Source organism: Chanodichthys erythropterus, chromosome 16, assembly GCF_024489055.1.
Source record: "Chanodichthys erythropterus isolate Z2021 chromosome 16, ASM2448905v1, whole genome shotgun sequence".
Classification (NCBI taxonomy): domain Eukaryota; kingdom Metazoa; phylum Chordata; class Actinopteri; order Cypriniformes; family Xenocyprididae; genus Chanodichthys; species Chanodichthys erythropterus.
In genome coordinates, this window is record NC_090236.1 from 5415284 (window position 1) to 5428131 (window position 12848).

A 12848-nucleotide genomic window follows, 5' to 3' on the forward strand; every position below is an offset into this window, starting at 1 on the left:
CACCCCATGACTGTAGAAATCATAGTTGTCATTTTTCTCAGGCTTTAGAAAATGACTGTGTTTCAAAACCAAATAGGCTGCCTATTTAGCATTGTGGGACTTCATAGGTGCATTAGTATCAATCGTAGAATGTTTGGAATATAGGTAGGACACTCAAAATGAGCATTCAAACAATTCTGTAATGACCAAAAATGCTGAATTTGAATGTTCCTGTGATGGCAAAATGCTTTATATGTTTGATGCTTGAACTGAAAACAAGCCTTTGATGCTCTAAAATGCTATCTAGGTACAGTAGACACTTGGTTATAACATTTGAGCTCATCACAGTTCTGTTTTTGTATGCAGCTCACTAGGTTTCAAAACACAGCCAATCTCTTATGACTCTGCTGTGTTCTGATATTGTGCAGAATTTATACAATGACATGAAAATGAGGCGTTAATGAAGTCTGAACATCTAAGAAACAGCTGCTTTGAGTTAAAACTAACATCCACATATAAAATATTCTGCTACATGCTTTTATGAATTATTAAGGCATTGCCTAGAGATTAAAATTCTCTACTGGGAAAATGTATCTGTATTACATGAAAATGAGTAGAGCTATTTTAGGGTGTTTTCACAACTATAGATTGTTAGTTTTGCTCTGAAACAGGGACTTCATTTGATAAAATTTTGCATTTTCTTCTTGGTTCGGTTCTCTTTCACAAGGTAACATAGTGTACCAAAATATGTTTATGCAAATCACATGCGAGTAAAACTGTCCTCTTATTGGTTAGAGTTTTCCCTCCGTCATCCATCAAGCTTATTGTGGCTTTATTTGTTTCTGTCGAGACATACTATACGGATGTAGCCATCATTCCAGCGGTTAAATTATATACTACATTCTCATTAATGTTGTGGTAAATTCAAACATGCTCTCTTTCTGGATCTCCCAACACTGTCTAGTAGGCTAAATGTGTCAAGAGTCAAAACACATGGAAACACTATACGAATGTTATACTGCAGAGTGGGAATCAAGGCTTTGTCGGGACAGCATTCTTGCACGGAGAAGAACATTTTTAGATGAAGAGGCGATCTTTTGTGTTGGTTTTCAACTTCAGTAACTAATGGGCTCACTCGCAGAATCAAACACTGCTGCGTTTTATATAATACATTTCCCGTTATGAATTCCGTTATCGTTTGGTTCGAAAATCACCTTATAAAAATGAAATAACAGTATGACAACTGTTGTCATTTTTATTGTTTTTGTTGTTTTATTGTTATTGCTTTTCCTAATTGAATGGAAATTTGACTTGAATTTTCAGGAATTTTCAGAGATTGTCAGAGCAGCTTCACAAAATCACTGCATGCATGTCTTGAGCTATAATATCTCTGTCTTTGTGTTACTGGAGAATAGAGCTTGTGAAAATCAGGCTGTGAATCTGGAGAAACAGCATGCCAACCATCCTGGGAGAATATGCATTATGAGATTTGGAGTAAATAAACTGCTTTGTTTTTTCGGTTCACACAGATATACTGAAATTGAGCACAGAAGAACAGAGCTGAAGTCTTAAGACATTTAGGTTAAACACTGATCTGCAGAGTAACTCACAATTCCATTGTGCACAAAGATGCAGACAAAAGAACTAACCCTTTAGGAAAAAATCTTAAAGGGTTAGTTCACCCAAAAATGAAAATTACAATACAGAAAAAAAGTTTGCTACTTCCACTACTAATGTTACATCGTGACTTTAACACATACTTCCATTAAACATGGATTATTTGTCAGATGAAGTGTCATATCTATTTGTTATATCTGCTGTTTTCATGTTCATCCCAGGCAGTCCATCGGCCAAGCAGAGCAGCACAGCCCATGGTGCTCGTTCACCTGCTCCTAAAGTTCACACCAGCAGCTTCCTGTCCTCTGGCGTCAAGGTGAGACTGAAAGTGTATATGTTTCTCTCATAGTGTATGGATTTATTTAATGCAACCCAGCTTTTATTGCAGTTTGCAGTCTTACTGCTGAAGTCCAGCCATTTGATTAGAACTCCTGAAGAAGAATTTACCTACTCTGAGTGTGTGTGTATTTTGCTTCCCTTTAGCAGCCTTTTATTTCATTATCTGGCTTGATTTATTACCATGCATAGCGGTGAGCATCTCTCTCTTGCTTCTATTAGGCGACTGAAGTGAAGAGTGGGTGGATGACAATAGAATTTCAGTAGAAATTATGTGGGTATTGTAGTTGAAATCACAATAATTTAAATTGATAAAATGCAGATTGAAAACAGGCAGTTGAAAACAATGTGGCACAATCAGTTCCCCTTCAGGCAGATTGACATGATGAATCAGTACCCATTTATGTTCAGAGAGAGCTGTAATGGAGCTTGTAAGAGGAAGGCACTCCTAAATATGAATTAATTTGTCTGTCATTGTGCTTTAGAGCTGTATTAATATGGGTTCTGCTGTTCTGCTGTTTTACAAAGTAAAAAGATGGTGTTTGACTAAATCATACCGACACTTAAAGCAGTAAAAGGTTGTCTGTCCTTCTGTTGAACTGATGAGAAACGCACTGAAATTAGGTGATGATCTTTCTCTCTTTCTCTCTCTATCTGGGTTATTCTCTAAGGGTGTTTCAGTGTTTTCTGGACACTGCGGGCTAAATTAACACCGGTAGTTATTAATAGGTACTGCCAGGCGGTGCAGTAAGCGGTCTGCTGCAGCTGTGTGTGTGTGAGGGTTTAAAATGGGGCATCTATCTGTGGCGTGATGCTGCTGCTTTTGCGCAAGCTGTACAGAGGACACATACACACAAACACAGATGTGTTGTGGATATACTGTGGGAGGAAGCAGATGTTTCTTCAGAAAAATCAAAAATAATTTGTGTCTGTTTTTTTTTTGGGGGGGGGGGGGGGGGGGGGGTTTAAAGGTTTTTAAAAGAAGTCTCTTATGCTCACCATTTATTTGTCCATTCAAAATACAGTTAAAACACTAATATTGTGTAAAATATTATTATAATTTAAATTAACTTTTTAGTTTATATATATATATATATAATATATAATTATTATTATTATTTTTTTAATGTAATTTATTTCTATGATCAAAGCTGAATTTTCAGCATCATTACTCCAGTCTTCAGTGTCACATGATCCTTCAGAAATCATTCTACTGATTTGGTGCTCAAGAAACATTTCCTATCAAAACATTTGTGCTGCTTAATAATTTCTAAATTCTTTGATTAATAGAACATTCAGAATAACAGCATATATTTAAAATAGCAATGTTTTGTAATATTTTACATTTCTTTACTGACACACTTGATCAATTTAATGCCTCCTTGCTGAATTTCTCAAACTTTTTTTTTTTTTTCTTTAAATGACAAAGTTATGGAATAAATCCATCACATGTCCAATATACATGTGCAATCTTTTAATACTGTTTAAAAAGCATCCCAGAATGCCCTTCATGAACTTAAGAGAATGAACTGTGTCTAGACAGAGGGTGATTACTTTTAAAAGTTAAAATATAAGAGAGGTTTGATTTGTTCAAAATTTTTGATCACTACTTAATTATTATAGGGATAGTTCACCCAAAAATGAAAATTACTTGAGGAAACTACAGTGCGAAATAAAAACAAAAAAAAGTTTGGACACCTACTCATTCTTTATAATTATTACTATTTTTAACTCTTTAGACTAAAAGTGAAGTCTTAAAGCATAAGTTCAACAAAAAATGTAAATTCTGTCATCATTTACTCACCCTCATGCCGTTCCAAACCTGTAAGACTTTTGTTCATCTATGGAACACAAAAAAGTCTGTAAGCTTTCTGTCCCTCCATAGACAGCTATGCAACTACTACTTTGATGCTACAAAATATCCATAATGAGATCGTAAAACTATTACATATGAATTGAGCATTTTAGTCCAAATTTTCTGAAGAGACACGATTGCTTTATATGATGAACAGATTTCATTTAGGCTTTTCACATTTAAACATTGATCAGAGAACATAAACAGAAGCTCAACTGAACCTGCTTTACGTGTGAACAAACTTCTTGCAGAAGCTCAAATGTGGTGCGTAACACACAAGAATAAACCTCATTGGTACTTTCGTAAGCTCAAACGTGCTGAGTAACACGAGAATGAACCTCATTGGTTTTCGCACGTCAAGCGAACATGCTTGAACTTCCATTTACCACAGTTGATGTTTGAGTTGATGAATGTATATGTGAATAAAAGCCTAAATTTAATCTGTTCATCTTATGAAGTGATCAAGTCTGGACTGAACCACTCAATTCATACGGATTAATTTTACAATCTCTTTATGAACTTTCTGAACTGTCAGTGTCAGTTGCATAGCTGTCAATGAAGGGACCGAAATCTCAGTTTCATTAAAAATATTTCTGTTCCGAAGATGAATGAAAGTCTTGGGGGTTTGGAATGGCATGAAGGTGAGTAAGTGATGACAGAATTTTAATTTTTGGGTGAACTAACCCATTACGACTTCACTGTTTGTCTAAACTAAAGTGTTAAAAATAGTAATAATTAATTATAAAAAATGAGTAGGTGTCCAAACAATTTTTTTTGCACTGTAGTTTCTTGAAGGAATGACATTTGTCTTTAAATATGAGCGTTGTATATATGAGTGATATATGACTGCAATGATGTGCGTTTTGTGTGATGTAATAAGAGTTTGTAGCTGTGTCTCATTTTGGAGGCTCTGTCTTCCGGGAGTCGCATTTGTAGGCTGCATTCATCATCAAGGATGTCTTATTTAAGAAAAGTAAATAATAAAATTGACTTATTCCTTGTGAGGTATAAAATACTGTAATTTCTTACTTACTTTGCAATCCAACTGTTACTTTTCTTAACTGAGACGGCCTCGATGATGTATGCGACCGACAAATGCGACCTCCAGAGGACGCAGCCTTCAAAATGAGACGCAGCTTATGTAAGTTTGTATTTTTCTGTGCTGCTGGAAGGAGAGGTGAATCTTGCTCAAGTTCACAGAGTTCATCTCAGTGTTCAGCCTCTCCCTCAGAGAAGCGTGTGTTTATCTTACCTAAGGGAATTTGTGATTCACTAAATTAACTTTGGATTTGATCTCACATCCAATATCTCTGATAATATCTTGGTTCAAATTGAACCGTGAATCAAACTGATGGTTTTTCAGTGCACATCTCACTGTAATATGACACGCACAGTGTCAGTGATGAAATTTCTCTGTCTGACTGTCTGTTTGTCTTAAGGTTATAATCAAGCAAGAACCAGGAGAGGTGCCCACTCAGCCGTCACCACAGCAACAGGTCGTCTCCACAGCAACATCCCAGCAGCAACAACAGTATGTGACTGTGAAGGGCGGTCACATGATAGCCATGACGCCGCAGAAACAGAGCGGGGCGGGGGCTGGAGGAGGGGCTACACCCAGCAAGGTTTTTATTTATGCTTTTTTGTTTTGTTTTTAACATTATGTTAATGTTCATTTTGACTTTTTATGTTTCATAGTTTTTTGACTAAAACACAATCAGATTGTTCCATTCTTTGGCTGTTTTTCAGTACCTAGTGAGCTACTAACCAAAACTTTTGAGCATCAAAGCTCAGAGATTGTTCCGATCCACATATGATGTCTAAAATTGATGTCTAGCTAGTTCCATACTTCAGTTCTGTATTTCTATAGTTCCATCCCTTGTTCAATGCTGGCTGTCCTGTCTTGAGAGAGTTTTTGAAACTGGAGTGCGCTAGTGTGGTCATGCGGTCATGCGGTCTAAACATATCTCAGGTCATTGTGTCTCTGTGGATGTCCTACTTGTGTCTTTACGGCAGCCTTTTTTTAGCATCCGAGAGTCAAAGTCGTTCGTACATCCTGTTTAGAGACTGTCCATCTACATTACAATACACCATTTTGCGCAAAAAATACATCTTAATTCTCATACTCTACAATAGAGGCTTAAGCATTTATTTCTTGACTCTTCAGTCCATATTTTTAATATTACTGCACAGATCTCAATGTTTGAATTCAAGCCATTTTCTACATGATCTTTATAAACTATATAATTTGTTACAGATGCATTTCCTCGATCTGGCCCATTTACAGTTAAATGTCCAGATCCTTAATGTTACAAAGGATTACTATTTCAAATAAATTATTTTCTTTAATAATATTTCTTTTAATAAAAATAATATTGTATTTTTGATTAGATAAATGCAGCCTTGGTGAGCATAAGAGACTTCCTTCAGAAATATATAAAAATCTTACTGACCCCATACATTTAAATGGAAGTATACTTAATTTTAAAAATATGAGCATTTTCACAGAATTCACAGAAAATAACATATACACATAATGGAAATAAGATAAAACAATACAATGATAAAAATAAATCAAGGAAAGGCCCCAGTGAACAAATGTGTTTTGAGATATTTTTTTAAAGTGCATAGTGAGTCGACTGGTTTATGATAGCTCTGTGTTACAATTTTTTCCAGATTCAGAGTAACTGTGTGTGTGTGTGTTTGTGTGTGTGTGTATGTGTTTGTGTAGGTGTTGGGGATTCCACTGGGCTCTGCCGTCAAACAGGTCTCCATGAGCAGCGGGCAGATCTTGGTTGCTAAGTCCAGCCCCTCTGTGTCCAAGGTGGTGGGACAAAAGCAAGTGGTAGCACAGGGCGTCGCTAAGGCGATCGTCAGTGGAGGAGGCAGCGGTGCAAGCAGCATTGTGGGACAGCAGGTGCATGCTGTTACCAAAGCAGCAAGTGGGTCTGGAGGAAGTGGCAAGAGTGGAGGTCAGAGTTCATACACTTTTTCTTGACCCTCATCATGCCATAAAGTAACTCATATAGTTTGGCTGATCTCTACTATGCTGTGTCTTTCTTTTTAACAAGTCAAAATGAATTGCCAACTAATCTTAACCAGGGGTGACGTGACATGTTATCAGCATCAGGTTGTTTTTCTGTCCTCACTGAAAACATAACACTGCACAAAGTTGTAATCTAATGATATTTCAATGAGATTTCACTGTGGGAGGTTGTGATTTGTTCAGATGTATGAATGTGTCTGAACTGTAAAGTAAAATTGTGTATGTAGTCATTTTTTGAAGATGAAGTGTGTATATGTGTGCAAAGTTCAGAAAGTTGAAATTTGTCTTGCCAGGGATGCTAATTAAGATGTTCAGAATAGCAGCGTGTGTGAAAACATTTGTTTGTGTGTTTGAAGAAGTGTTTGTCAGGTTGATCAGCAGATGTTGTGCTGAGAGGGGAATTTCACACTGCTAATCTAAGTGTTTGTGTGGCTTTACTGCAGTGCCAGTGCACTGAATAAACCATTAGGAATTGCCATTACTCAGTCTGACACTTGTATCTCCCAGCTGCCACAGGGGGAACAGGATTTAGTTTGATTAATTTTAAAAACACCCATATGTGGATGTGTATTGAAAGCTTGTTTTAAACTCTTTAGACTTTAAGCTTTGTTTCTATATTCTGTACAAAATCATCTTCTACACTTTTTGTCTCATGAGTCCACATATAATGTCAATAGAGGTTGCACGGCAACAAAAATAGTTTTACTAATTTGACCCTTAAAGGGACAGTTCAGCAAAAAAAACAACAACAATTATATTATTATTATTATTATTATTTACTCATCTCGTATGTTGTGCCAAAGTATGACTTTTTCTTTCATGAAGCACAAAAGAATGAAAAAAGGGTAGTGTACTTAATTTAATATATTAAATAATACAGTGTAAAATAAATGTACATATTTTAATATATTTTAAAATGTATTTTATTCCTGTGATGCAAAGCTAAATTTTCAGCATCATTACTCCAGTCTTCAGTGTCACATGATCCTTCAAAAATCACTCTAATATTCTTGGTGCTCAAGAAACATTTCTTATTATTATCAATTTTGAAAAGTTATTAATATTTTTTTAATGTTTTTGAAAGAAGTCTCATGCTCGCCATTCATTAAAGCATTCAAAATACAGTAAAAACACTAATATTGGGTGAAATATTATTAGTTTAAAATAACTTTTTTGTTTTTTAATTCATTAATTTCATTATTTCATTATTTTAATATAAATATAAACTGTAAATGTAATAAATGTATCATATAAATTGTAAATGTAAATTTTGAAGCCAAAAATAAATGCATCCATCCATCATAAATATAATCCATATGGCTCCAGGGAGTTAAAAAAGGCATTCTGAAGCAAGGCAAAGGGTTTTTGTAAGAAAAATATCCATATTTAAAACTTATAGTCTCAAATAACTAGCTTCCGCCAGTCGACCGTATGCATCAATTTGCGGTGGAAGAGTGAACTCTGACCTGACACATGGATAATGAGAAAATTTTCATTTTTGGGTGAACTAACCCTTTAATAAAAGGATTTATTTCTTTCAAAAGAAAATCTGACCCCAAACTTTTGAATAGTATTTCACGCTATTCCCATGAAATGAAAACATATAACCGCCATGTGCTGACAAGGACAAAAACACCATGAAAGTAGTTAATACGGTTCAGAGCCATTCAGTTACTTTCATTGAGGAAAAGGTCAAGTTGATATTTACTGCAACTTCCCTAGTCTCTTTTTCCTATACAGACATCATTCTCTGATACTGTACTATTTCCTTCTATAATATGATTATCTTTGTTGTAATGTTTTTTTGTGTGTGTGATTTGTTTATTTTTATTTTTTAGTTATGGCCACCCTCCAACTGCCAGCAAATAACTTGGCAAACCTGGCCAATCTGCCTCCAGGCACCAAACTCTACCTGACCACCAACAGCAAGAACCCATCGGGCAAGGGCAAACTGCTACTGATCCCACAGGGAGCCATTCTGAGAGCCTCACACAGCGCAGGTCAGACATACACTGACACGCTACATGTATCATGGGATTTGGGAGCTATCATTGTCTCTCTGGATCCGTTTACACCTGGTATTAAGATATGTTTTGGGCAATCGGATCATAAGTAGTCAAGGGAGACACATTGAGACCTGTTTACATCTAGTGTTTTAGTCTCAATGATCTCATTTTTCTTGTTGTCTCTGTCTGTAGGCCAGCAGTCCCAGAGTTCTGGTTCTGGAGGGTCGCATTCCTCCAGTGGTTCCTCAGGGTCTGGCAGCCTGCCTTCCAATTTATCTTATACTTCTTACATCCTTAAACAGACTCCACAGGTAATAGTCTTTGCTGTAAATTGTTTAAAGTCAAGATTTTGACACACACTAACTCTGTAGAATGGATCCTGACATACTATTTAGTTCACTTTAAACAACTATAATTTGAAATCTTACTCGTACTTTTACTTTGTTCGCACAGTAACTCTTGCACTTCTCTTTAAATGACCTCTATTAAATGTGTTTAGCTCAGTATGTGCTCTTGTTGTCCAAAGCAATGTCCAGTAATAAACACACACATCCCAAAAGCCTTTCCCTGTCAGTTTGTGTTACGTTGACAAAGTCACTATTGATTTTCAGGGCACATTTTTGGTTGGCCAGCCAGGGGGCTCTGGAAAACAGAGCTCTGGTGGTCATGTGGCATCGAGTCCTGCTTCCAGTACTCAACAAGCCATTCGGGTCACAGCAGGACAGAAGGCAGCCATTTTGGCTCAGGTCTGTAACAAAGTAAGGATTTAATAATATCTGTGAAATTATTTTTCTTAGTTTTTTCCCCTCTACTTTATATAGTTATATACAGTGCTCAGCGTAAATGAGTACACCCCCTTTGAAAAGTAACATTTTAAACAATATCTCAATGACCACAAAAACAATTTCCAAAATGTTGACAAAACTAAGTTTTGTTTAACTTATAACATGAAAGTAAGTTTAATAATATAACTTAGATTAGGGTGATTGCAAAAATGCAAAAATGAGTACACCCCACTGAAAGTCTCTGGAGCAAAGCAAAATTTTAGACTACAAATGTCTATTTTAACATGAATTCAACCAATGGTGAGTCTAATTATTTATTATACAGGTGTCCAGCAGACAGTTGACTGTAAAAGGGTGTTAAAGGTGCCCTAGAATCAAAATTTGAATTTACCTTAGCATAGTTAAATAACAAGAGTTCAGTACATGGAAAAGACATACATTGAGTTTCAAACCCCATTGCTTCCTCCTTCTTATGTAAATATCATTTGTTTAAAAGACTTCCGGAAAACAAACGGATCTCAACATAACACTGACTGTTACGTAACAGTCGGAATCATTAATATGTACGCCCCCAATATTTGCATATATGCCAGCCAATGTTCAAAGCATTAGACAAGGAAAGGCAGTATTAACGTCTGGATCTGTGCACAGACAAGGTAAGCAAGCAAGAACAATAGCGAAAAATGGCAGATGGAACAATAATAACTGACATGATCCATGATAGCATGATATTTTTAGTGATATTTGTAAATTGTCTTTCTAAATGTTTCATTAGCATGTTGCTAATGTACTGTTAAATGTGGTCAAAGTTACCATCGTTTCTTACTGTATTCACGGAGACAAGAGCCGTCGCTATTTTCATTTTTAAACACGTGCAGTCTGTATAATGCATAAACACAACTTCATTCTTTATAAATCTCTCCAACAGTGTAGCATTAGCCGTTAGCCACAGAGCATAGCCTCAAACTAACACAGAATCAAACGTAAACATCAAAATAAATACTTTACTCACATAATTCGAAGCATGCATACAGCATGCATGACGAACATCTTGTAAAGATCAATTTGAGGGTTATATTAGCTGTGTGAACTTTGTAAATGCACTGTAATATAGTCGACAGCTCGTGTGGCAGGGAGCAGGCGAATTAAAAGGGTGGCGCGCTGCCAAAATCAGTGTATAGTTAATGATGCCCCAAAATAGGCAGTTAAAAAAAATCTATAGGATATTTTGAGCTGAAACTTCACAGACACATTCAGGAGACACCTTAGACTTATATTACATCTTGTGAAAAAGCATTCTTGGGCACCTTTAAAACCCCTTCCCATTTCATGCTGTCAGCAATGGCACCACATGGAAGAGAACCATGTCACAAGACCTGAGAAAGAAAGTAATTTATTTACACCAGAAAGGTGAAGGCTACAAGAAGATCAGCAAAGTTTTACTTATCAGTCAGAATGATGTAGCAAAAGTGGTATAAAAATTGTAAAAAGATGGAACTGCAACCATCTCACAGTGACGTCCAGGTTGTCCACTGAAGTTAACACCTCGACAGGAGCATCTTCTGATGAGAAGGGATGAAGAAAATCGGCATGCAAGTTCACTGCAGTTATCTAAAAAAAGTAGAAAGCCAAACTGGGGTGACTATTTGGATAATTCCAGATAATAGACAAGTGTTTAGGTCATGCTGTAGGTTTGTTTTTGCATGCAAGGTAATGCATTTGAAAGATCTTTTGCCTTTATTTCACAATATCTGACCCCATTTAACACTTAATTACATTCAGCATACAAGCTCACAATTCAAAATATAATTTCTCTGTGGGTCTGTAGATAGTGATGCAGAAAACACTGAGATGAATTCAACAGCAGATTAATTTCTCTTGCTAAAACAGTCATAGTTAGCTTTAATAAAATAAAGAAATTAAATGTTAAAACACACACACTCACAGTGACCCAGAAGGAGTGGGATCAGTTTAGCTACTATATAAAAGCAAACGTATTCAGGGGTTTGCCATCATTTCCTCCCTCTCCATCATTGATTTCTTGCTTTCTCTCGCTCTCTCTCTCCATCTCATTGATCTTTCTTTATCTTTTTTCTTTTTTTCCACTTGCTGCACTTTCATTAGTGTTACACAACGCCTCTTCTGAAGAGCTCACACTCTCTAGAGCCCTTTCTATATGTGTGTGTGTGTCCTGATTATCAGATAGAGGCTAATGAGTATGCCTGCAGCTGACATTTGAGCTGTAATTCAACCTGTAAACACACGCTCATATGCCTCTCTTCCTTCTTTCCTTCCTTCCTTATTTTGCTACCTTTCTTCTTGTTAATTATCAATTTGAATCTTGCCCTCATTATTCTCATCATAAAGTGCAGCACATAGGGCACCATGATTTCTGCTCATAATTTTTTTATAATAATTCTTATCGCCTTCAGCACAAGTAAATCAGTCCTTTTTCTCTGGTGTGATAGACCTGCTAGAAATTGTTTGTGTACAGTAAAATGATTATACATGTCGTTCAGCACCTGACATACTTGAGTACTCTGGAGGTTGTGCTGGAGTATTTGTGTTTGAAGGGTATTTGCTGTGTACTTAAGAGAGAGAGAGAAGGAATATTAAAAGGAACGAGATGGGCCTTAGGAACTGAACATGCAAGAATGAGTGTGAGAAACAAGTCTTCTTGCTAAATCATTGCACTTGTTTTTGTGAACAATGCATTAAATCTAAATGCATTACATGCAAGTCTAAGGCCCTTTTCCACCTGGTATTATGTTTTGGTTGATTGGATCACAAGTGGACGAGGGAGATACATACTCATTTACACCTGATATTTTAATCCGTTTCTTTTGTCCACTTTCTACCACTTCTGTCCTGATTTATTCGAGAGGAGGGTCTATGGGCGGTACATGTATGGGTTTTTACAGATCTTTTGATCTAATGGAGAAAAAACATATGAATCCTTGGAGACGACAGAAAACCATACAGAGAGCATCAGCTTTCTTTTCTCCAGACAGCCACAAGCCCAGAATGGTGATTGGTACGTTTTTCATCTTCAAACCAAACTTGGGTCTTCAGTCAACAATGTTTAAATCCTGTCTGGCTAGTGTGCTCCATAGTATTTACTAAGTCAGTTGGCGGACTTTAGTGGCAGTTTGAACGCGTTCGACCACATAAGCATTTCCACTACAAAAGCAATACGGTCACGTGTTTTCGACTATACCTCTGGAAGT

General features: G+C 36.4%; 1 protein-coding gene across 3 annotated transcripts in view; it reads left to right on the plus strand.

Annotated features, from left to right (window-relative positions):
* Positions 1 to 12848, plus strand: part of yeats2 (YEATS domain containing 2) — a 47157-nt gene that overhangs the window by 17174 nt on the left and 17135 nt on the right. For 2 of the 3 annotated variants that reach the window (XM_067363354.1, XM_067363356.1), the window contains exons 13-18: positions 1818 to 1912; positions 5227 to 5409; positions 6516 to 6756; positions 8669 to 8830; positions 9029 to 9147; positions 9448 to 9594. In XM_067363354.1, coding sequence (XP_067219455.1) covers positions 1818 to 1912; positions 5227 to 5409; positions 6516 to 6756; positions 8669 to 8830; positions 9029 to 9147; positions 9448 to 9594 — 947 coding nt within the window. The remainder of the gene's footprint in view (positions 1 to 1817; positions 1913 to 5226; positions 5410 to 6515; positions 6757 to 8668; positions 8831 to 9028; positions 9148 to 9447; positions 9595 to 12848) is intronic. The other variant, XM_067363357.1, reaches the window with a different exon arrangement.